Raw genomic sequence first — 26,184 nt, 5'->3', positions numbered from 1 at the left:
CAGGACCATATTGCTTATAGTAGGCGATCTACTCTAATTGAGCACTATGTACAACATAATTAATTAAAGGTCTTAACAGCAAATGAACAATCTGGACACACCGTGTAAGTACAACGTTCACTTTGAATACGGCAGCGCTCTGAATAAGGAACATGTCTGATGTCTGTAACTGCCTCATAAAGTCCATCGAAGGGTTGGAACAAACAGTGGCATAGACAGCGAACTGTTTAACAATGAGTCAAAGTATGAAACGAGATGAGGTGGGGGTGTTCAAGGATCCGACCTATGTCACACCAGAGAAGCCGAGGAATTGGGACAGGTTCGTGTATTTGAGCTTACGCAGCTGATTCGCAGCTCGAATTGGATGTATAGAGTACAAACTTTTTTAGTAGGCGGTACAACAGTGCTTAGTTATCTTATCTATGACTGCGTATTCATACAGCTGCAGACAATCAGGTGGGCGTATGCACACTTACAAGTGTAAAACAAAATGTCTTTGCATGTGGTACACCCCATCGTGGCTGTGCAGTATATTCGCATATGTAATCGCGTTCTTGAGATTGACAGGAAGCGGTGTAAACTAATACCTGTATTTTGGTTTCATGTGTGTGGCTCTTTACTCTACTAGAAGTCATCGACCTATATATTGACACCCTTGATACTTTTGCTTCATTGTGTTTCAATTAGCTACACTTTGTCATAAATACTGCGGTAAAGCTTCGTTTCATAGCACTTTACTGGAAGCTATTATGTATTTTTCCTGCAACTCGTGTATGAATAGTCCGGTACGTTGGTCAGTACTAAACCACAGGCTCCAAAGCAATAGGAATGCCTGTACCAATGTGATCTCTATGACTGTATATCGGTTGACACGGTGTTGGCAGATTTCTACCTATAGTGAAACATATAGATTGCCATGTAGAATAGATGCTTTTTATGAGTGATCGTCACCTATATACGGGCAACATGTCACACATAGCTATACACATATAAGAGAGTAATGTATCAGACATACCTATATACTTATGAGAGGGCAGTATATCACAAATACCTATACACTGAAAGTGCAATTTGTCAGGCATACAAATATAGTAAATGATATTTTCTGGGCTAGCTCGGACATATACAAGTTATATACGTCTTGGTTAGTATATACACAAGCGCTGGGCTTGAATCTTAAAGCTTAGAGATACCCATCAGTATATTTCTAAGTGGTCCCAACCTTTGTTTGATCTCGTTTCTGTGTGAGGGTGAGCTTTACATTTCATGAGGAATATACTTCTGACTTGTTCCAGGTCTTCATTTGAACATAAGATGAATATATGAGAGTATAGACTTTATCACAGTGCGCTTATATGCATGTACTTGGCCATCTGTCCCGATCAATTGATTCGCATATGCTTCAGCATAAAATCGAGCGTACGTACAATGCCCCTATACTAATCCTCCCACTTCGACACGGGCAATTCAAATAACATGTAAGTCAGTGTGTCGGTGCGGGGCGATAGTTGCCCTTTCCTCATACTACCATTGTCTTTATTCCAATACAACTGGTATGCGTATGCGTGTATACATTCTGTTGTAGCATGCGCTGCCTGACTATACCTGCTGTACACACCTCACTCGTGCGTTCACGCAGAAATGCTGAGGAGTTTGGCTGTATGGTCAATGGTCCCTTGAATGCCCTGTCCCAGTCTCCCAGTGGGAATCAGTTGGTAGTTGCAGGCCGTGATGGTACGTGAAGCTGTGTGCCCATGAGAGTTTCTATGTGCTCTTGTAAGGATTAGTTGCTGTATGCGTTTACGGAATAAAGAAGTGTGCAATGATGGTATTGGGTGGGGTCCGTGGTGGTATGTGGTGGTATTTTACGATGCAGAATGTGGGTAGGATTGCTAACGAATATAGAACAATGGTGGCTTGTGTGTCCATATGGACCCTATATATATATTTATATATATATATATATATATATGTGTGTGTGTGTGTGTGTGTGTGTGTGTGTGTGTATGTATGTATGTATGTATGTATATATATATAAATAGGTATATATGTATATGTATATATATATATATATATATATTTATATTTATATTATATTTATGTATATATATTTCGGTCGGTGTCGTATATTGTAATGCCATTCGAGGTCTGTGTGTATGTCTAGACGGTACCTTTATACGTATTGAGGATGCGTAGTGTTGACACCATGCTAATGTATCTATCTGAGTTGTATCTACGCTGCCGTCGCACGCTTTGGCGTGTTGTTCTGCTGTGTTTGCCTTGTTAGTGCTTGTGATTGTATCCACAGTGTGACCTATCTATGACGGGTTGTACGTCGGCGGTAGTGATAGTACGTAGTAGTGGTCTCGGATTGTGCGATATCCCCTGAGATAGTTATGTTCTCTGAGTCGAGTGGGATCTTGCTTGATTATCCTTGTATATGTATAGCCTTGTATATGTATAACTTTGTGTGCGTAGTGTGGACAACTAAGTAGTGGTTCTTCCTTGTACCGAGTACGAATTCCGTTAGATACACGTTGCACATTGAAATGAGACTGTGAGCATTTTTTGGTGACAGACCGAGCCCCATCACGGCATGAGCTCTCATTCGCGAGTGCGAGGGTGTATGTCTACATGTCGGATACACCACAAGCTAGTCCTGGTTCACTGCATAGGAAATTGATCATCTGGCTTAGAGGCGTGGGTCAGTCTATAAGTATTGTTGTGGTTTATGGTGATGCACTCAGACCTTTTATGTGAACAGACTGGTTTCCATTAACCCCGCACCCTTTTAATGAAGCATGCCACGTCTTCCAGCAACGCTGTATAGTATCAAAAGGGGAAATCCAAAAACAAAACAGCAAAAAGTACAGTGTTGGGTTTGGCTTAGGTTTGTCACACAGCTGTTGATGACAAGACTTCCGAAACACAGCATGGACATGTCTGTCTGTAAACACTCCTCTAACCTTTCCTATTGCAGCATAGACATGTCTGTCTGTATACACTTATCTAACCTTCGTATTGCGCACCACAGTGTTGCAGATCATCGACCTGTCCAGAGACGAGTGCCACCCGTCACAGAATCTGCGTGTGATGCGCAAGCATCTCAACTACAGCAGTTACGACGTGGATTGGCATCCCCATCCTTGTATGTTCATATATACTTTATACGTAATGACATACTATACTCTCATACATAGGTTCCCCATCCCTGTATGTTCATATATACTTTATACGTAATGACATACTATACTCTCATACATAGTTTCTCCATCCCTGTATGTTTACATATGCCTTATACGTAATGACATACTATACACTCATACATAGTTTGAGTCTATATCTCCGTGTACATACTAGATACCGCTTATAGCTACTAATGCATTCTAGTAAGTGCATGTTTATTGCAGTTACAGTCAAATGTGCTTCACTATTTGGTTAGAATATTTGCAACTGCCAAGGACAGCTCAAAGCAATACCCATATTGCATGGTAAACCATTGTCTATGCCTGAAATTGAGGAACCCCAGATTCTGAGTACTCGGTTGTGCGTGCCATGCATGTCTGTGTGCGTGCGTTTGCTTGGCTGAGCTACACACGTTTGTATGACTGGGCTATATATATGAAGGGTTAGACATAGACATAAGGTATTGACCGCTCATATACGACAGTGTGTATTACAAACAATACATCTCCCTGGTAAAGTAGAGTATAGCCAGAATCTACGCGCTTGTTCATGTAAGGATGGGTTTACAGAATACAAAGTTTTGAAATGGGTTTGTGGTATACGAAATTTAAATTCAACATTTCACCTCTACGTATGGTGTGTATTGTGGTGTAGTGCATACAAAACTGCCATTTCACTCGGAAGTATGGTGCGTCGTATGCACGCATCAATTATGAACCCAACAGCTAGGGGATGGGCTAGTATATCTTCGTGTCTAAATCGGGATGAAAATTTGCGACCTTCTAGCGCACTTGTCTGTTAAGCCTTATGTGGTTGGTTCTGAATTTTTAATTCATCCTCATTCTGTAGCATGTGGCAATTGGATAGCTACTGCGGCAAGCAACGGCGCCATAGTGCTTTGGGATCTCAATTTGGCAGATGTCAAGAAAACGGGTAAGAGCCATTTCCATTGGTCATGATAGCCTTCATGCTCCGCTGGAGTGCAAATTCTAATGGCACCGGTTTGTCGTACACCTTAGTCATCGTAATGCCCCATTCTGTGCTACTATCATGTTAACGAACTTGCATATGTATACTCGTACATAGCAAACGGCGTATATACTCATAACTTGAACGTTGACAAGGACTCGGAACTACGTAGTACGCGCAAAGGTCTCAATTTGCACCGTTTGCTCGTTCATCGTTTACTTGCAGCCCGGATAATCAAAGAGCACGGGAGGTCAGTGCATCGTGTGCGGTTCAATGCGTTGGAACATCACATGCTGCTGAGCGGATCACAGGACGGTAAGCAATGAAGGAGACCTGATACGTATACGTATTGTGTCTGTGTGTCACACGCTGCTGAGCGGATCACAGGACGGTAAGCAATGAAGGAGACCTGATACGTATACGTATTGTGTACGTGTGGCATATCTATCTATATGTACTGGGGATATTGCGTAGAAGTGGCTTTCACTGGGATTTAATGGGTTCAGCGTAACTGTGCGCTCGGTGGTTTGTGGTGCTGCTTTGCCGTGGGCTGGAATTGCAACGTTTTGCGTATTTGGGTCGTTCTGGTTTGTTGTGTGTGCTATTTATATTGAGATGATTTGCTGTGTGTTCTCTTTATATTTAGAATATTTATTGTGTGTGCTATTTATATTTAGATGATTTGTTGTGTGCTATTTATATTGAGATGATTTGTTGTGTGTGCTATTTATATTGAGATTATTTGTTGTGTGTGCTATTTATATTGAGATGATTTGTTGTGTGTGCTATATATATATATATATCTAGATGGCACAGCTGTGGTCATACTATAGCCTCTCGAAGAACAGGTGCAGTTGACGCCCAAACTATCTCCGGGACAAGAGTCTTCGTGCTAGAGAGCAAGTCAGTCCATGTCCGTTTGCTCTACATCTGTTTCTGGCTTCTGCTGATGATTTTAAAAAAAAATCGGAATGATACCACTCCTAAATTAGAGTAGTGCGCGTTCTCGTTCGGCGGCCAAGCAAATACGTATCGCCGTTTTGGACATTCTGTTCCCATTTCTAACGCCTACATTACTACCGCTGCTATTCACTGAATTTGTTGATACTGTGCGTATCATTCTTCTTTTTCCGCACCTACATACAGTTTCTGAGATTCTGTTCCAACGCCTATATTATTTCCGCTGCTATTCACTGAATTTGTTGTAACTGTGTGTATCATTCTTCTTTTTCCGTACCTACATACAGTTTCCGAGCTTCTGTTCCAACGCCTATATTACTACCGCTGCTATTCACTGGATTTGTTGTTACTGTGTGTATCATTCTTCGTTTTCCGTACCCACATACAGGGTCCATGAAACTGTGGGATCTGAGAACCAAGAATAATCACATACATTCCTTTGAAGGACGAGCCGAGAGCGTGCGCGATGTAGGCTTCAACCCCCACAATGGCACCACATTTGCAGGTATGGCGCTACTGATTATAAACCCTAAACCCTACATCGGAAAGCGATGTATCGGAATGGCTATTTTGTGACTTTCCTGACTGCTGTTTGCATCGTATATCAAAGTAGGTGGTGAATGTTATACCAGTTCACAGTCAGACCCTTCATGTATCGATGCTCAACAGTGTACATACCTGTGTGTGCGTTGCCTGTCCAACTCAGCAGGTCATTCGGTGGTATTACTCCATATATATATATATATATATATATATTTTACGTATGTTTATGTACGGTCTTACCGCTTGGTCAGTGTAACCTTGGCAAATTACTGCTCAAATCAAATATCGAGAGATCGGAGACGTACTCGCAGCGTGTGTATCTGTATATTATAATGATGTTGAAGAACATTACAGCTGTCACTGTATAGTCGTCACTGAACAGCATAGACAATATATATATATATATGTGTGTGTGTGTGTGTGTGTGCGTGTTTTATATCCATATCTATAGTTTAATCTATATATATATGTGTGTGTGGGTGGGTGTGTGGGTGTGGGTGTGTGGGTGTGTTGTTTCTGTGGACATATATATATAAATATACCTGTACCTGTACCCGCAAGTATACAAAGTATGCACTCGCACAAACGTTTGCTCACCTCTTTCGCCCCCACAGCTGCCTTTGAGAACGGGTCAGTGCAAGTGTGGGACATTCGTATGCCCACCACGTGGGAATCTCGCATTGCGGCGCACCAGGGACCAACGTTCTGCATCAATTGGCATCCCGAAGATCGGAGTGTGCTGGCGAGTGGAGGCAGAGACAGGGTTATCAAGGTTTGTATACGAGTATAAGGATATGCGCTTGTTTTGACATGTAGGTAGAGTGTTTGAATTGTAAGTCAGTATATTCTGGTGCGTGCTATACAGCAGTTAGTGCTTGTTCTAAAGAAACACACTGAGACCTTTGACTACGCATGAAGTGCTACATAAGCTTTATGTAGAAAAACGGGCAACCGCGAATACATCAGAATCCGATTTTCCTCTTGTACCATATATCCGTAAGTCTCACACAACACCAAATACTTTCGTGGATTATAGTATTGCTCTTCACATGACAATCACAATATATATATATATATATATATATATATATATATATATATTTCTCTACGTATGTATTCATATATATATATATAAAATGTGTGTGTATATATAACAGATTTGGCGGACGGGAGGATCTCACCGTGCGGCCAACTCGGGAGGGGAGTGCTTGGCATCCGTGCAGACCATTGCGTCGGTGTGCCGTGTGCACTGGCGACCCAAACACAGATACCAGATAGCCAGTTGTGCTCTTGTCACCGATAATAGGTAGGTTTAGTAGGTTGGTATAATAGGTGAGTATTCTTTAAATAGAACGGTGCAATTGTCTAGAATATCATTTGTGTTTATTATATGCACTTGTCTTGTGGGAATACCTTAGTGGGGCACTCACTTACTAGCCAACTGCTATGATCACAATGAAACGCATCAACTTATCCCATTTACTACCTGTGTTAGCCTGATCTCAACTAAGTCTCACATCTCTTCTCTGTATCATTCCCACAGCATCCATGTGTTCACATCTCTTCTCTGTACCATTCCCACAGCATCCATGTGTTCACATCTCTTCTCGTATCATTCCCACAGCATCCATGTGTGGGACTTGAGGCGTCCGTTCATCCCCACTGCGTCCTTCACACGGAACAGTGATCTTGTCACAGGTACGTGTGTGAACGGTGTCAGGTGATAGGTACGTGTGTGGATGGTGTCACATGGCGTGGACACTAACAATTCCTATCCTCTTGTATATTAATTAGAATACATCTGTCTAGTGATCTCATTGTGTGTTATATGTTTGTGAATTGTGTCAGGTGATAGGTATGTGTGTGGATGGTGTCAGGTGATAGGTACGTTAAAAAACCCTATCCTCACGGATGTTAACTAGAATGCATCTGTCTAGTGATCTCAATGTGTGTTATATGTCTGTGGATTGTGTCAGGTGACAGGTATGTGTGTGGATGGTGTCAGGTGATAGGTACGTGTGTGGATGGTGTCAGATGGCGTGGACACTTAACAATCCATATCCTCATGAATATTAATTAGAATGCGTCTGTCTAGTGATCTCATTGTGTGTTTTATGGATTTGGATGGTGAGAATGAGGGGGGGGCATGTTGCCGGCCGGTACTGTACGTCCTTTGACACATGAGTATCAGATACGTTGTAGATAGTTTGCGTACTTGTCTAACATATGTGTATCTGTATATGTAGGTAAGTTGCAGAATAGTTTGCGATTGATATATACATGGTTGCTGTCATTTCTGGTTCACATTTGGGTTTTCAGGGTCACACTCGCTGGTATAGCCTTGTGTAAAGAACCCGAAGTGCAATCGTAGGCAGATGCTTCACACCTGTGTGTAAGGACAGTGTCCAGGACATATGCGTGAGCGTGCCCTCCATTGGTTCAAACGAACTCGGTTTTATGAGGATTTAACGTGTAGCGGCTAGTGTGCGCAGTAAACGAATCTCAATTTGGATATGTGTCCGGTCGGTTTGGGTGTGTTTCAGATGTCTGCATGTCCCCTCCACCCTCATCCCACCCCTTTTGTCGTATTAGCGTATCTCATAGACGTTAAACTTGTGGACTATTGTCAAGCTGGTAGGTATGGAATGGCACGTCAACGGAGAAGGCAACTCGCTGGTGTCGGTGTCCAAGGACAAGCAGATGTTAGTGCATCACTATACCAAGGTCAGCTTCAAGTGGTGTAGTTGGCGTTACATCACACCACGCACGCCCACACGACTGTGCTTGTACGCGGGTCAGGTGTATGCACCTATCTCTGTGTACGTAACTCGTACTACTCTTGTGTGTATATATGTGTACATGGCTCCTACTTGCATGCATATTCGATAGAGACTAAGTCTACGCGTATTCTGATTTCGGTTGCTACACACGAGCACACGCGGGTACGTTTATACGTTTTCGTTTCAACCGGCCTAGCTGTAGAGTAGGTATCACGAATGCGTATGCGCAGGAACTGATCTGCGTACTATTTATTTGAGCAAGTCTCTAACCAGTTCGTCGTTTATGCTCGTCGGAGTGTACAGATGCTTCCAGACCATACCTTATGGGTGCTGGTTTGCCTGTACGTGGTTTAGGCTTTTCACCCGTGTGTGTGTCTTAATTGAGCATCGGGGAAGGGGAAGGTTGTGTATATGTGTGCCTTCCGTATTATTTGATCATTAGCCAGTAGTTTGGATATTCCCTGTCTGGTACTACGCATGTGTTCTCCATACAAACGCCATATCTTGGTGTTTCACCCGTGTGTCATCTACTATAAGGGTAGTGCCATGCATACCGTCTGTCTCCATGTTACATAGCTCTATCTTCTTCCTTTCTTCTTCTGGGCGTTCTTTATCTCACGTCCACTTTAACCAGTACTATGGCTGCCCCTTCCGCACTGGTTCATAGAGAGCCGTTCCCTCTGTCTCATGCGACGAGCTTACACCACACGTCTTGATAACTAGTCGCACATGCACGTGTTTCCTGTTGTGTGGTACTACGCATGGACATGCTCTCTCTACTACCCCACACTGGCCTTGCACCCGTATGTCTTCTATGCTGCAACTACGATGCATATGCAACTGTCCCTACTGCCCGCTGCCAGTCTTTCACATGTATATGTTTACAATGAAATAAAGGGGGTATGCATGTACTCCTTCTTTTAGCTTTACCTATTAACTATCCATTGATTCTGATTTATTCAATACATACGTATATACATTTACATAATTACAGATTCATATATTCATATAATATATAGAATTATTTACATATTCATATATTATATAGGCCGAGAGACCGGCCAATCACGTGCCGTCGACGTCTCTGGCTTGGCGGACGGACGATAACGTGTGCGTGGTGTACGGCAAGGTGTCCATAGAACCAGACATATCCCCAGAGCCCGTTGCCATGGCAACCGACGCGCTTTCGGCGGCATCCAAGGGCTATTTTAACCGATCTATGAACACAATGGCGAACATGGGGAGCTCCAGGGGCATTCTGCGGGCCGAAACGGAGAACAAACTCATCACAATACCTACACCCACACCGTATGAGGTCAACCCTCTGATTAAGACACACATGCTCAACGAGCCAGAGGGGGGCAGCACGCTGGATGACGACGGGGATAGAGACGGGGGTACCTTTGCGCCTGTGCCTGTATCTGTATCTGCACACACGCATGCACCTCCATCCGGGAAGAAACAGGGCCCGGGGAGGGACCGAGAGCCATTTAGGGCTGGAATGGACCCGTTCACTTATATGGCCAGGTACTATCTGCTGTCGCTGCCAAACGAGACACCCCCCGAACCCCCTGAGAGCACCGCACCCCTACCCGGGGTAAGCGAAAGCCCACACACAGGGAGCAACTCAGGCCCACACCCACACACACTGGGTAATAGGCCAGGCAAACCCACAGGCATATCTACTAAAACCACAGACACGGCTGCCGACACTGCCCCTTCACACCCCGGCCAAGCACCCGAATCACTCGCGGCGCTGACGTCGGTGACTGATCTGTGCCACCACAACGCGCACGTGGCGTTGGCGTGTGGAGAGATCGCCACAGCCAACACGTGGCAGATCCTAGCCATGATGCTGAGTGTGCTAGGGTCACCCCTACGCACGGGTAATGGAGGTGTGCATGGGGCTGGGGGGCCGGGGGGGGGCAATGAGGGGGGTCTGGAGAGAGAGCGAGAGATGCGTGAAAGGGAACGGCCCCGGGTGCGTGATAAGCTACTGTACTTTGACGACGGGCCGGGAGACGACCGCGATCGTGACTTGTTGAGGTGTGTGGTTGTGTGAGAAGATGTCGGCTGGGTGTGCTTGTGTGTTTGTATATATATATATATGTATATATATCTATATCTATATCTATATCTATATATATATATATTTGTACGCATGTCCGCATGTGTTTTTTGTGTGTGTGAGAAGAAGCGCATGCTTGTGTCTGTATCTCTGTGTCTACACGGGCAATTATAAGTCTGTATACCTTTGAGTGTTTCCTACGACCATATACTACCACAGCTGTCCTTAACAGGCACCGGGTGCTAACCCAACGTACCGTAGTCCTTGTACATACTTGTGGTGTGTGTAAGCGGGTGTGTGTGACCGCATTATCGTGCGTGCGTTAGCGTATGAGAACGCACCTGTGTGGGGGATCGGTGTAGGGCTACGGGTAAGAACTTTGTGTGTGAGTATGCTTGTGAGTCCCGCTGCGAATGTGCGTGTATGGTGTGTGTGTGCATGTATGGTGTGTGCGTGAGTGTGTGCGTGTATGGTGTGTGTGTGTGTGTGTGTGTGTGTGCGTGTATAGTTGTGTGAGTATGCTTGTGAGTCCCGCTGCGAATGTGCGTGTATGGTGTGTGTGTGTGTGTGTGTGTGTGTTTCCGTGTGTGTATATACATACATTGACCCCTCATCGTAAGTGTGACAGATATAAAATAGGATACTCTGCTTCAAGAGATCGGCCACTATCGTAAGCATGTGGATGCTTGCACCACAAATGCACAGCCTTGTAGGTGAATGCGGACCATTACACTCATGCACGTGATTGTGCAAACGATAGCTCAACGACACTCCCATGTGAACCAGCATATCCGCGCAAACACATACACATATACATATACATTATACATACACTTACACTTACACTTTTACTTTCACGTTCACTTTCACATACACTTACAATTATACAAACATGCACACACACATACGATCGCTCATATAACCATTTCTCAACCCCATACGAATACAGACAGAACTCTGGGCATTCTTCGAAGTCCCCTGCTTTACAGTCTGATCTAGGATCGTCCAATCAAACGGAGGGATTACTCGTCGGGAGTACTCTGGAAGCGCTGAGCCAATCGCCGTCAAGATCGTCGCACCTGTGTAAGATTCTTACTCAGTGTGGTGGGGGGGGGGGGCAGGGGCCAGTTCATAGAAGTATATGTGTACATATGTGAATATTCATTGAGTTATATGGTGTACATGTGTATATATATTGGACTATATGTGTGTACATGTGTATATTTATTAGACTATATGTACGTACACACATTTATATATATTGGATTATATGTGTCTACATGTGCATTTTTATTGGACTATAAGTATGTACATATGTAAATCTATTGGACTACATGGGCGTACATGTGCATTTTTATTGGACTGTACGTGTGTGCACATGTGTATCCGGTAGACTATACGTCTGTATGTGTCCATAGGTATGAGCTGTATTTGTACTCGCTTGTTGGTACAAGTAGTTCAGAGCGTGTGCACCACTGCGTGTAGGTAAGAGTGTGGACTTTATTTCATTCGTGTAGTTATTCGAGTGCTGTATAGTGCACTTGGTTGTGGCTCATATCCTGTGTCATTGTAGACTCATCTGCGGATGGACTAGTGTCTATGTATTGCCAAGCTCTTTGTCGGCACAGCGTGTGTGTGTAGTCTCGTGCATACATGTGTGTATGTAGTCTCATACATACATATGTGTGTGTAGTATCATGCATACATGTGTGTGTGCAGTATCATGCATACATGTGTGTGTGTGTGTAATCTCATGCATACATGCGTGTGTGTAGTCTCATTCATACATGTGTGTGTGTGTGTATGTGTGTATGTGAGCACATGTTTTATTCGCAACGCCCACGCGTATGTGTTTGTGTGGACGCGGTAATACTCATGAGCTTACCTCCATACTTGCAATACATCCACCATTGACTTATAACATAGTGTGTTTTGCCTACATACTTGTATCACATCTACCATTGGCTTATAATGTAGTGTGATTTACCTACATACTTGTAACACATCCACCATTGGCTTATACCATAGTGTGATTTACCTATATACTATCATTCCCCAATGGCAACAGCACAGAAACTTCCGTCCGACACAGCCGAGATGTTCGGTATCTCTTCTCAGCGCCAATCAGAAGCGCCTCACTTGTCCACGCAGCTGTCTGGAGGAGACCAGACACGCGCAGCCTCACAACAACAACAACGCGCACACACTCTCTCTCTGCCAGGCCCATCGGCAAAGCGTATCCTGAGTTTGGGGAGCAAACTTAACAACAGCACGCGGACGGGTGTGGGGGGTATGGTAACCCACCTCACATCCAGCCCCATTCCCAGGGGTAACCATGGCAACGAGCAACTGGGGGAAATGATTGGCGGGGGGAGCCCGCAGGGGAGGAATATCAGTCCGAGAAGTGCGGAACAGCAGGTGCGACAGGCGCACCAACAGTTCAGCAGAGATCGCAGCGGCATCTTCAGCTACGGCAGCGTATATAGTGAGGTGTGTGTGTTCGTGCGAGTGTGTGTATATGCTGAGAATTGCGTGTGTGTATGTGTATGTGTCTGTGTCTGTGTCTGTGTCTGTGTCTGTGTCTGTGTTTGTGTCTGTGTCCGTATGTGTTTGCACATGTATATGCATATGCGTATGCATATATATATATATATATATATATATATATATATATATATATATATATATATATATATACATACATATATATATATATAGTCCATGTTGTTTTCTGTTCTGAGAACAAATGCGCCATGGCAAATTCACCCATGCAGTTATCGTGGAGGTCTACCTTCATCCAGACTCCCAGCGCACACGCAAAGCTGTACAGATCGGTATTGTTCTGAATAAATCCGGTCAACACAAGCACAGCAGGCTGTCAAATGAAGAGTACGACTGAGCAGTAGACCCATATGTAGCCAAATCCCCGTCTATTCCTTCTGCATATTCCTACTGCTCTCATATATAGTTTCTCATATACAGCTTTACCCATCGATCTCATTGCTTCTGTGTATTCTATTACCCTCCTCCATATAAAGCGGTACAAACCGGTACCACGTGAGGTTGACCTGCACTCGACATCGAGCTCAGACGGGCACAGTACTGACAGCAGCAGCAACAGCGACAACGATACGGACGAAGGAAACGACCTCAACTTAGCACAGGACATATTCGATCTCACCTCACCCCTCGCCAGTGTCAGTCTGAGCTCACAAGAATCGGTAGGGCTGGTGCATGCGTCGGATATTTGTAGGGGATATAGGGATATCTGTTTGTATGGGATGTAGTGATATCTCAGTAGTGGATTCGTATGCGCATGTGTGTGTGTGTGTCTGCGGAGACGTGTACTATAGATACACACGCCGTCTTGGCATAGGACGTATTCGATCTAATCTCACGCCTCACCAGTGTGAGTCTCAGTGTCTCAGTTATATATAACATATATATACATATGTATGTATATATATATGTGTGTGTGTGTGTGTGTGTGTTTGTGTGTACTAATATATGCATCCGTGTATATATGTATGTATATATATATATATATGTGTGTGTGTGTGTGTATGTATGTAGGTATGTAGGTATGTATGTATGTATGTATTTATGTATATGTGTATATATATATCTGTGTGTCTGTATGTGGTTGTGTGGGTGTCTGTGTTGGTGTTGGTGTTGGTGTTTGTAAGCATGCATATATATATTATATATTTATAATATATATATATATATATATATATTTATATTTATATATATATATATATATATATATATGTATATATATGTATATATATGTATGTATGTGTATATATATATGTGTGTGTGTGTGTGTGTGCGTGTGTATGTGTGTGTTTATGAAATATTTGTCGGTACCTATATGCGCAACGAGCATGTGTGTCCGAAACGAAACACAAGATCGTTCAAATGGCGTTATATATGATCCAACTAACTTCTAATGATGTATCTGTCATATATGACATTGTCTGTATCGCGCCTATCCTTTTCAGGACTCCATTTGCTTTCTTCTATCCCACTCATGAGCCCATTTGTATAGTTAAACGAAGCTTTGAAGTACACATTCCTAATAACCTGTTTGCAAACACTGCCACGCAATGTTCGGTGTCTTCCTTGTCTATGGTCGTCTCATCTGTGGCATTCATTGGCTGTTCTGTGGCATTTTCTTGCATCCCGCAGTTTCTGATTGGTTATGAGTCTTGGGTTAAGACCACTGCCGACACAGCTCGGTCCGCAAACCCTGGACCTGCTGCCACCCTGGACGCACACGGCAGAGATCCCACATGGTGTGTGTGTGAATATATATATATATATATATATATATATGTATATATGTATATATATATATATATATGTATATATGTATATATATATATATATATGGTCATTTATGTATATGTACGTAAGTATATATGTGTTCTTATGTATGTAATGTACGTATGTGTATATGTGTTCTTATGTACGTATGTGTATATGTGTGCTTATGTATGTATATGTTCGTATGTGTATAAGTCTGCTTATGTATGTATATGTACGTATGTGTATATGTGTGCTTATGTATGTATATGTGCGTATGTGTATATGTCTGCTTATGTATGTATATGTACATATTTCTATATGTGTGCTTTTGTACGTGTATGTACATACGTTATACATGTACGTATACGGAAACACGGAAGACTTTGCATGTACATACACTTCGACGATGCTCGAGTGTAATTGCAGTATCAGTACTGTGCCAATGATCTCTCCACTGTGTGTGTGTATTACTACTGATCAATTGTGTGTGTGTGTGTGTGGTGTGTCTACTACTTCAGATCAATTGTGTGTCTGTGTGTATTACTACAGATCAATTGTGTGTGTCTGTGTCTGTGTCTGTGTCTGTGCGTGTATGTTTTGTGTGTGTGTGTGTGTGTGTGTAGGAGCCGTCATGTGCTGTCAAATGCTCCCAAATGGAGTGGTTGTGTATGAATCATCTGTGCTAACGTATTCAGTGACACTGCTGTCTTGTGAGACACTTGCTGTTCATGCTGAATTGCTGATGTACGTCTATGTAGATCGCGTTTAATCGTGTACAGCATTCTCGTATGCAGACTTTGGCGCTAAGCTCTGTCTTCCATAGCCCTGATAGCGTTATCGGCTGGTGTATACGTATTTATATATCATATTCTACATTTCATATTATTTAGGTAAGGGTATATCAAGAAATTGGGTCATTCTGCCCGGTCTTTTTCTACCATCTCGTATTGCTCACCCTATTTGAGGTGTTCTTTTTTGGGGGGGGGTTGGATTGTTTCTCAGTCGCTTCGTCCTTAGTACTCCTTCCAGTCACACATCTATTAGTCTTTGGCAAATATCATTAGACATCGCACGCATAGGCTTCACTTCTCCCTTCCCGCATACCTCGCTGATTCCAGGGTTTTTGGGTTTAATGTGTTTGGGTCCATATCTAATTCAGGTCTGTTTATTTCCTACCAAAGTTTCTCAATCTCCCAATCGGGGTTCGCACGTACACAAAGGCAACTCGACAGCAGTATCTGTAGCAGTGTACATATATAGAACGTACAGGGTTGAAAACACGCACCACTGTCCAGATGTTAAGGCTTCTGAGGCACGTTTCTTAGCAACGCTCCCAATTCGTTGGTGTGACTATACCCACCCTGACCCTACCCTCCTACCTGAGTACGGCTTGTCAAGGATGGATAGGTATAGTTCATCTCATAGGCGCAGCCACGCTGCATTGTGTATGTTTGAGACCATTTTCCCGTTAAACTGTACCGATTTGCCGACCCACTCCACACTGATTTGATCTCGTCACGTGTTCTATTTATAGGACATCTCAGTCCAGAAAAACACAGACCTCCCCCTGGGCGACGCCGGCTATTGTAGCGGATGTGCTGAGCTTTAGTGCAGACCAGGCAAGTCCAAGCGCATGCACGCAATTGTATTGGTTGTTTCTAAAGTGCATGACTTTTGGGTCGTAGAAACAGACTACCATGTGTTCGTCAGGAGCTCAATGTAGAAACGTTCTCTTGTTCTCGGCGTAGACACAACGCTTGCCCTCACTATGACAGGCTTATCTCTATTTGTTGATATGTATGTACGTGTATCACGATACTTTCTATATTTCTAATCCTGCCTATTGCACACGTGCAATTCAATACGTTGAAAAATATATTTCAAAGTGTGGCTGCGAAAGTACAATACATACAGCTCTAAAGTTTGTTATTTATAAACAAATAGATATAAATACACGCATGTGTGGACAACTATTCTCACTTATATCCGCATCCACAGGAATATAGTCATTTTCAAGGCGACCATTTGCGTCTACACATACACCAACACACACACCAAAGACATACCAACATGCTTTGTATCCCTTAGCAATACCTGCAATCCTTCTCCACGCGTACGCCTCTAGGGCGTACACACATCCATCAACACACGACAAACCTATAAACACACCTACGATACATCCTTTAGTATTTAAGCCATGCGCACCATCCTTGTCCACATACGCACACCTGCATAGCATACACACACACATCAACACACAACAAAGACCTACAGGCATATCTGATCAAGTCATGCCCACAATGCTTGTCCACATACACACACCTGTATAGCATACACACACTCATCAAAACACACCAAAGACCTACAGGCATACCTGATCAAGTCATGCCCACCATCCTTGTCCACATACACACACCCGCAGGGCGATGTGCAGTTCTGCTGTACGCTGGTGCAAGTGTTGGGGTGCCATGTGGAGTCCTTGCCACGCTCGTTTACGCAGCAGATGTTTGAGGAGTGGTTCTCGGCCTACATAGATATTCTGCACAGACGCAGTGAGTTTGCGCTGGCGAATGTGCTGATCAAGCAGAGCATAGTGCCAGCCATCAATGAGATCAATCAAGTATGTAGGGCGATGTCAGTATGATTGGTAGGTACGAGAGTAACCATCGAGAGTGTTGTTGGCGTAAGCATGAGTAGATAGTAGTTTGAGTACTTTCTAAGTCGTGTGTTGGAGTGTCTGTATATGGTATGATTGCGCATTCTGTGATGCATGAGTGTCAATGCATTGAAGTGTGCCCTTATGGATATTATATATATGTATATGTCTGTGTCTGTGTCTGTGTGTCTGTGTGTCTGTGTTTGCGTGTATATTCGGTCATAATTACATAGCATGAGTGTTTATCTGTGTATCTTTACGTTTGTTTATATGAGTCTAGATAATTGCCATTGACACCATCTAACATGACACCTTCTGGCATGACACCTTGGCAGGACTCAACAACGATCTACCTGTCGTGCAGTACATGCCTGAAGCCGCTGTTAGGCAACGGACCCGGTTGCAAGCACTGTCACTCGAGACTCAACAGCTTGTGCAGCCTTTGGTATGGCCATTGCGATGCGTATATCACGTGTGCGCAATCTAGATCATGTAGAGCGACACATGTATATACTTAATAATATTCACACATTGTATGTATACATAATGCAATGTACATATAAATTTGTGTATGTAGCTGCTTGAGTGGTACCTACTTCTGCCGGACGAAAGGCGAGCTACTGTATCTGCTAGCGTTAGATCTGAAAGATTGAGTACCATTGCTAGTGATTGCTTTTGATCATCGAAGCTTTTTCATTAGGCTCCTATAAGCGGAGTACCCATAATCATTTATTTTTTCTATTTTCCATATACATATTGAATACCTATACATTACGTTCATTAAGCATCATTGGCCGTTATGTTTGGGGGTGAGTGTTGTCGTATCTAAGGGTTTTCCGTTTAAAAACTTGCATGCTTTGAGTTTACTAATAGCACATTCGCTAGCAGGCGGAGATGTGGTTGATTCTGTAGTATGAGCAGGATGTGTTCGCCCAAGATATACTGTCAGCTGCCTTTGGCTTGGTTGGCACCATATTACCCGGTGGATATAGACTCTTTGCCTCCAATGTGCATGTTTCTATCCGTGTATTTTACTTGTACATATACTGCACATTCCAGCATAGTGCCTCTCATATAGTTCCCACCCGTATCTGTGGAGTGAGGAGTGGGAGCATGAGGGACATTTGCAGTACATGAATGATTGATTTCACAAACATTCTGAACCCTTATACGCGTACGCCACTGAATTCACACGTACATTTGGCTATTCACACACTAAAGTATACCTACATACTCATCCCCATACAGTCGCCAAGTGGTGGGAGGCCCGTACTTGTGGTGCCAGGGGTGTGGCCATGGAGGACACTTGCAGCACATGAACGATTGGTTTACCAAACAGGTGTTATGCCCTACGGGATGTGGCCACCAGTGCACGTTCCGGTAGAAAATATATAGAAACAGTAATGACATATACTGTGCAAGTAGCTGCGTGCGGCTTGGTATAGGGCTAGGGCAAGCGTCTAGAAAGAAGTCTACTATTGTAGACATAGTCTGTATAATAAAGTAATTAGTACTGTGAGTTGAGATAAGGGACTGATTTCTCTTGCGAGACTGAGAAATGTTGTTGCAGATATGTTTCACGGTGTATTCGACATCAACGCACCCCAACCTGCGGTATAGCTGTGAATAAACGTGGCTTTAAACCCCCATTGTGAGCCTATCGGTGGGATTAACGCGATAAGTGTCATAAAATCATCATTTGAATGAATGTCATAAAAATATCATTTGAATGAACGCGTTTGTATCCAGCTCTGTATGTTCCAGTATTTTTATGGGCGCGAGGTGCCCAACAAGAAGCTTATTAGCGATAAAGAGGAACATAATAATATACATTCTAATTCGTATTACTATAGCCGACATAGGTACATTGATATAAAGCTTCGATGTACCCTGTGTTGCAGTCAGAGTTTGTAAAAAAATGTAGTTGAAACCACTGACTTAGAAAACCCCCTTCTGATGGATGATGATGAGAGTGTTAGCTCCATGAACTAAGACGCCCCGACGCCAATAGCCCACTGATTAGACTCCTTGCCGAAGCATTCACTGAGCTACTGAAGGCGGGTACCATCCCCGCAGCCCTGAACTGCAGCCTCCTGATAGTGCACCCAAAGAAAGCCGATGCAGATATCACCTCCCCCGCCGACTTCCGCCCCATCACGCTTACGCAAATAGTCAGACGCATCTTTGAAAAGTGCTTTCTTAATCTGATTACGAGCCACCCCGGCTCTGCTACCCATGCTACCCAAGCTGGCTTCAAATCACGGTACTCCTGTCATACACAAGCACTTGCCGCCATGGAATCTGAGACACAGTCAGAAGAGGAGTGGAACGACGTCTGTCTGGACATAACCAAGGCATACGACAAGGTCGCTCTCCCACGCCTATAGGTACTTCTGCGTCACGCTGGAATGCCCGAAAACTGGATCAACTGCCTCCGCGCGCTGTTTGGGAGGGTCCCTACCCGAGTGATATACCGCGGCACGCTCTCGTCTCTATTCCATAGAACGAATGGCATCCTACAAGGCTCAATCGTCGACCCCCAGCTCTTTATTATCTACATAGATTCCTTAGCTGTCACGCTAGCACAATTTCGGCCCAAGCTCCTCCGCTCTTATTTATTTCTCGATAACACACGGATCCAAGCCCCTCGATCGGTTTCGCTCCAGCCCTTCTTAGATTACATTGATGCGTGGGGACGCAAATCTGGCCTCGAACAGGGTGTCATTAAACCCCGAGTACGATCTACCAACTTGCGACACGCGGCGCCAACCCTCCGTATATATGGTGAACTTATCACGCCGACGCTTGCAGATGCACCTTGGAACACACGTTACCTCCCCCTGAAACTGGCGCCCACACATGCCGAACCGAAACACTCCAAATACCTGGGGTTCCCACTCTCTCACGGAGTACCAGGAATCAACCTCGCTAGACATATGGAATCACTGGTTGCAGCATTGTCACTGGGTATCGCCTCTTTCCGCGCTTATGGCTTCCATGGCTTCAGCTGGCGACACCCCCACAACCGACTGGTGATGTTCAAAACATTCATCCTATCCACGGCTACATATGGGCTGAACATTATTGCCTGGGCTCCGCCTATATTGAAGGATGCGTTGGGCCCCCTATTCGAGCGCTTTAACTCAGCACTCATCCAAGCAGCAGCCATCATCACGGGCACTAAATACCCTCGGTTTCCCAAACATCAAACAAGCTTACTTCACTTTTGCGGCCTGCTACCCGCGCGACCATTCGCGGACTACCTCGGAGGTTGCCTGGGAATACAACTCGACTCAAAGGCAAGCACAAATCCACTTACCCCTCTGACGCATCCCGCCTGGGCCCACGATAAACCATCACTGCGCTTCCCGTACAGTATCTATGCTCACCTGAAAACTGTACACAAAACCACGGGCGGGCGTACACCCGACCATGTAGCCCTCCGCCAACGCTGTGACGACATCAGGATGAACTCAACAAAACGTTGGTCCAACAAGGAGATCGCGGCAATGGCCCGGCGCCAATATTACTACCAACTGGTTATGGGTAAACCGCCAACCTCAAACCAAGACACAGCCAGACACGATAGCTTCAATCGCTGCTTCAAGTCTACACTAATCCGGCTCTGTGCTATGATTGTAACGAATACGTACATGTTCACATTGCTCGACTACCGCACATACGGCTGTCTCTGCCCTGTCTGCCCCGGTAGCCACAAGTTCACTACCAGCCACTTTACCTGCATCCAACAACTGATTCGACGCATCCTGGTGGGCCCGAAACTGCCGCCCATTGGCCCTGACCTCCTTCAGCAATTACAGGAGTACTACGACTTCCACAGTATCTGGACCCTCCACGAACACCTTGGATCTTTTCTCCAGCATGTTGAAGAACCACCGTATCCTCGCTCGTCCCTGACACATCAACAGATGTTTCCCATACCCCGGCTAATCACGCTGTTGAAATACTACTTCCAAATATCGGTTCAAACCAAATCACCGCGCTTGTTGGTTCCGACTATGATACTTCCGATCCAGGCCAGACAATACATATCGAATTCATCCGTGGTCTGGTGCGGCATTGGCTTACCCCCATCCTCGCTTCTCGACCGGATTATGACGGATAACCTGGTCGTTCTCGGTATTTCGTACTCTTCACTAACCCATTCCGCGGCACTACACGGCGCAGACCCGATCCGTAACACAGAGGTGGGTACTCTACTTAGTAGGTCAGCAAGCAAATATATGGAACATGCGATAGTAACAGTGTTTTGTCAACATCGGCCCGAATTGACTCAGCACATATCTTCCATTGTCGACTCACTTGGCCCAAGCTTCAAACGGGAATTTACTGACCACTTCTTCCCATCAATCTTTCCTGAACCACTACAGCGACTATGAGAGTCATACCATATGTTCATACATTGTATCATACATACTTGCCATTTTTGAAATAAATTATATTATCCCTATGCAACAGTCACAACCTATGCTAAGAAGCATCATGTGATCAGCGTGAGATTTAGTGGCATATAAGTCGAAATAGCATATCATCGAAGTGTTAAAGTGTTCTGCAGAAGGTTTCTCATACTGATAATATAAGTTTTTACCGTCGGTGTTCCCCATACCGCTTGAATTGGAAGCCCAAGCACTTCCAAAATACACGGGGAGAATATTACAACGTTTCCGTCCGATTGCTCTGCAACAGTTTGATTAAGGTGTACCCCAACCGTTTGTTATCCCAAAAAACCCCTCCGTATCCTCCTCAGGAGAAACTACAATGGGCACATCCTCCAGCATGGTATAAAACGTGAGAAACCACGTCGCGCCAGCCATACTGGGACCGCTACTACTGCGTTCGCGCTCTTAAAAAAAGCGCCACCGTTACCTTGCTATGGCTGCTCACTTCGGATGCATACTCATTGCCGCTCCCGTCTAACCTGCTTCAGCCCAGCAACTGATATCTTCGTTCGTATCATATGGCACAGATAGCATGGGTAGTGCGTCAACAGGTTTGCACTGTTCCAGTGGCCATCCAAACGTCACTCTACGTGCAACGGAATGAAACACTGTATCCATCACATCCGGGCCAAGCCGTAACGGGCAGTCTCCCAATACTTCGAAATGCTCCAAAATATGCTCGACCACCGCATCAATGCAACTAGCCGTCTCCAACGCACGCCGCACATTTTGCTGTTTCGCTTTCGAAGTGTCCGAAGTAGCAGCCTACCCTGTAGAAGGTTCTTCAACGGTTTATGATCACTGTGTATATGAAACGTAAGACGTGCTCGCATGACCATGAACACGCCATATGCACCAAAAGCTCTGTCGCACTCATCTCTAAGTCAGTCACATGATGATATTCATTATCGACGGTTTTAGCGTTCGCTATTTCAATTATCGTAGATACCTCGTTTATCTTTGGACAATCCGGTTGAGCCTATGGTATTTCCTCTCCCCTGTTGTCCCTCACTTGTCTGAGCACTCTTCCCATGCCTCGTGGTAAAGGTAGCGACAACTAACCAGGACTAGTGTGGACCATACAAGAAGAATTGGTACTACAGTAGTGGGTAATAATGACAATGCCATTGTGGAGGAGGCTGAGTGTGTATGCAGCATACAGTACACTGAACATTATTGCTACAGTCTACAATCACGATCGTTTGATTACGAATTTATGAAACAATCGATTCCGGAATAGTGACCAGTTCGGATCGTAAATGGTTTAATATTCGTAGAATCGATCTACAGAAAAACTCACCAGGAATCACGCGGCTATTGCGTACCGTAGGGGCGGACGGGCCAATCACGCTTATCGAGTGCGGGTAATGTAAGTGACCCATTGTTCGTAGAATGAAACTACAGAAGTAACTATCAAGAATCACGTGGTTTTAGTGTATCGCAGGGCCGATGGGCTCATTTATGACGCCTTTCAAGTACGTGTAATGTAAGTGCCAATCATGTTGCTGAAGTAGCAAACCTATTCAACACCTGCTGCCATCGTTCGTAGGATGGATCCGCAGATGTAACCATCAAGAATCACGTGATTATAGTGCATCACAGGGGCGAATGGGCTTATATAATACGCCATCGAGAGCTGAAGTAATACATGTGTTAAACTCGTGAAATCGGTTTCTGTAGAATGTTTCTACAGAAATATCATTTTTGGATCACGTGGCTAAAGTGTATCGCAGGAACGAACGGGCTCATTTCTTACGCCTATCGAGAGCGTGTAATGTATGTGTCAATCATGTTGTTGAAGTAATACACAAGTTTAACGTCTGTAGTCATTTCATTATTACCATTTGTGCCCGGTTGATTATTCGTTACGTTTCATGTACAATATAGGAAAGATTATACGTCCATCCATCGTGCCAAATACTAGTAAAACTACTGGCTCGTGTTGACAGGCGAAAACTATACAAATCTACACTTGTTGATAACATTACAGTTCAGATTCAAACAGCATCCCAGATAAATACCTGGAGATGAACCATTGTGCAAAGATACCAATTTATTTGTCCCAGCTTAGTTCGGTCTATCGCGTCTGCCTTTCACCCAATCTGCGAACTACAACAGTTCATTTCCGCTACACATGGCAGCCATTAGTCCCAGCTTAGTTCGGTCTATCGCGTCTGCCTTTCACCCAATCTGCGAACTACAACAGTTCATTTCCGCTACACATGGCAGCCATTAGCAGCACTGCATCGCCATACCCGATAACGTAAATGTGGTGTCATGGTTTTACAGTGCCGGCTTTCCGAGTGTATCGCTAGTTCACCGACATACCATCGTCCTACTAGCCCACCGTAGTTTGGATTGTTAAACTCGACTACGAGGGTCAATTCGGCAATATGATGCCATATACCCGCTTGCAAACAATTCTCCAGTTCTCGATTGTATCTAAACATTCCATTGGTTCTCGACAAACGGCAGCTGAGAGTCCGGCTGAGCTTTTCCGAATGTCACAGATGTATGTGTAGAAGGACTCGATCTAAATGATATCCATGGCAACAAGCACCGCCGGTCGTGAACTACTCCAAATTGAACCTAATGCGTTTCTAAGACCTATATATCGGCGGTTGACAGTCTGTTTGTGCACCGAACACACATCTCTGTGATAGGTGACTACTCACATGTGGTACTGTCTGATACACAAATGCTATGCGACCACGTACAATAGATTTGATATTTCGTGATTACAATGCGCGACCTCGTACTGGCGGTGTGTGACTACTGCACACGGTGCGTTGCGATAACTTTGGATATGGGTATTTATACGCATACTATATATATATATATACAATGTATTTACATACACATGTATATGTAGATATGTTCAAATACATACATACATACGCTTTATATATGTATATATACATATACATACATACAAGTATATATATAGATCTTATTTATACATATACATACATACATGCATATATATATATATATATATATATATATATACGTACATACATATATATTTATATGTGCATATATATATATATATATATATACATATACGTACATACATATATATATATATGTGTGTGTGCATTAATATATATATTTATAAATATATAATATATATATTATACAATACTTGTATACATATTCCATATTCCTACATACACAAACGATTCGTGATAAAAGCCTTTCTGCCTCTATTTATGTCATATACAATAGCATATCCGGAGCATGCGCGTACGCATAAACTCGACAGGCGTCAATGGCTGATCATAAGTATGTACTACCCACACATCCACCAACAATTTTGCCGTGTACACACAACTGAAATATTCCCACGATCGCCTAGTCTCACTGTTCATAACTGACTTTAATACCTGGTCACATTCTCCTCGTCGTGATCGGGCAGCCTGTTTTCGCTGTGATACAGAAAATGTTTTTCTTGATTAGATGAGGATGTAGTTAACGATGATCCACTACGGGTAGAATTGCCCCCCACACCCGCATTGCCACTACCAACAGAGATTCGGTCGCGAGCGGCATGTGCTTCGACTGTGTCAGCTGATTCAGCATCTGTTGGTGCCTCGAAGCCCTCTACCAGAACATCCATGTGAAGTTTACCGTATCCTGCGCGACAAGAATAAAAGTAATATACATGAATAGAAATTGGGCTGGAGGATTCGAAACTAGCGTGCAAAATTCGCCAAAAAAGATTTTATGGCCGAGTGCAGAAGTAACACAACTACTAACAGAAAACGTATTCAACGACCTTATAAATGTAGATACGTGTGCACTTGAATTTATTTATATATATATATAAACATGTATACATGTATGTATATATTTAAATATGGATATATACATACATACACACAGACCGAGATACATATATATGTATAAGTATATATATATATATGTATTGTATATATATATATATATATATATTATACATACATACACACATATATATATATGCACACAGACACACACACGCACACATAGACACACGCATATATATATATATATATATATATATACATATATATATATGCCTACATATTATATACCCATATTTGTATATATTTATTCAAATAAAATTAGATACATATTTATATACTTGTATCTACAAACATACACTCATATATATATACTTGTATATACAAACATGCACCCATATATATATATAAACATAAAACACATATATATATAAATAAATATAAATATAATTTGATATATATACAT

At 43.5% G+C, this 26,184-nt stretch overlaps 2 protein-coding genes across 2 annotated transcripts; one reads left to right on the top strand and one right to left on the bottom strand.

Annotated features, from left to right (window-relative positions):
* Positions 1–233: 233 nt before the first annotated feature.
* Positions 234–18,868, top strand: SARC_04180 (hypothetical protein; the record flags this gene model as incomplete). Its single annotated transcript, XM_014302002.1, has 19 exons — positions 234–319; positions 1,640–1,734; positions 3,035–3,148; positions 4,036–4,119; positions 4,381–4,470; positions 5,504–5,620; positions 6,273–6,430; positions 6,816–6,964; positions 7,283–7,356; positions 8,297–8,457; positions 9,487–10,484; positions 11,456–11,643; positions 12,575–12,996; positions 13,545–13,727; positions 14,698–14,804; positions 16,352–16,440; positions 17,148–17,437; positions 17,838–17,918; positions 18,722–18,868. 19 exons carry the CDS (start codon positions 234–236, stop codon positions 18,866–18,868), a joined length of 3,633 nt encoding a protein of 1,210 aa, XP_014157477.1.
* A 6,444-nt stretch (positions 18,869–25,312) lies between these two features.
* On the bottom strand, positions 25,313–25,552 carry SARC_04179 (hypothetical protein; the record flags this gene model as incomplete). Its single annotated transcript, XM_014302001.1, has 1 exon — positions 25,313–25,552. One exon carries the CDS (start codon positions 25,550–25,552, stop codon positions 25,313–25,315), a length of 240 nt encoding a protein of 79 aa, XP_014157476.1.
* Positions 25,553–26,184: the final 632 nt, after the last annotated feature.

The sequence above is a fragment of the Sphaeroforma arctica genome, assembly GCF_001186125.1.
Source record: "Sphaeroforma arctica JP610 unplaced genomic scaffold supercont1.227, whole genome shotgun sequence".
Classification (NCBI taxonomy): Eukaryota; class Ichthyosporea; order Ichthyophonida; genus Sphaeroforma; species Sphaeroforma arctica.
Note: the sequence above shows the minus strand (reverse complement) of the source record. Positions and strands in the feature narration are given on the sequence as shown.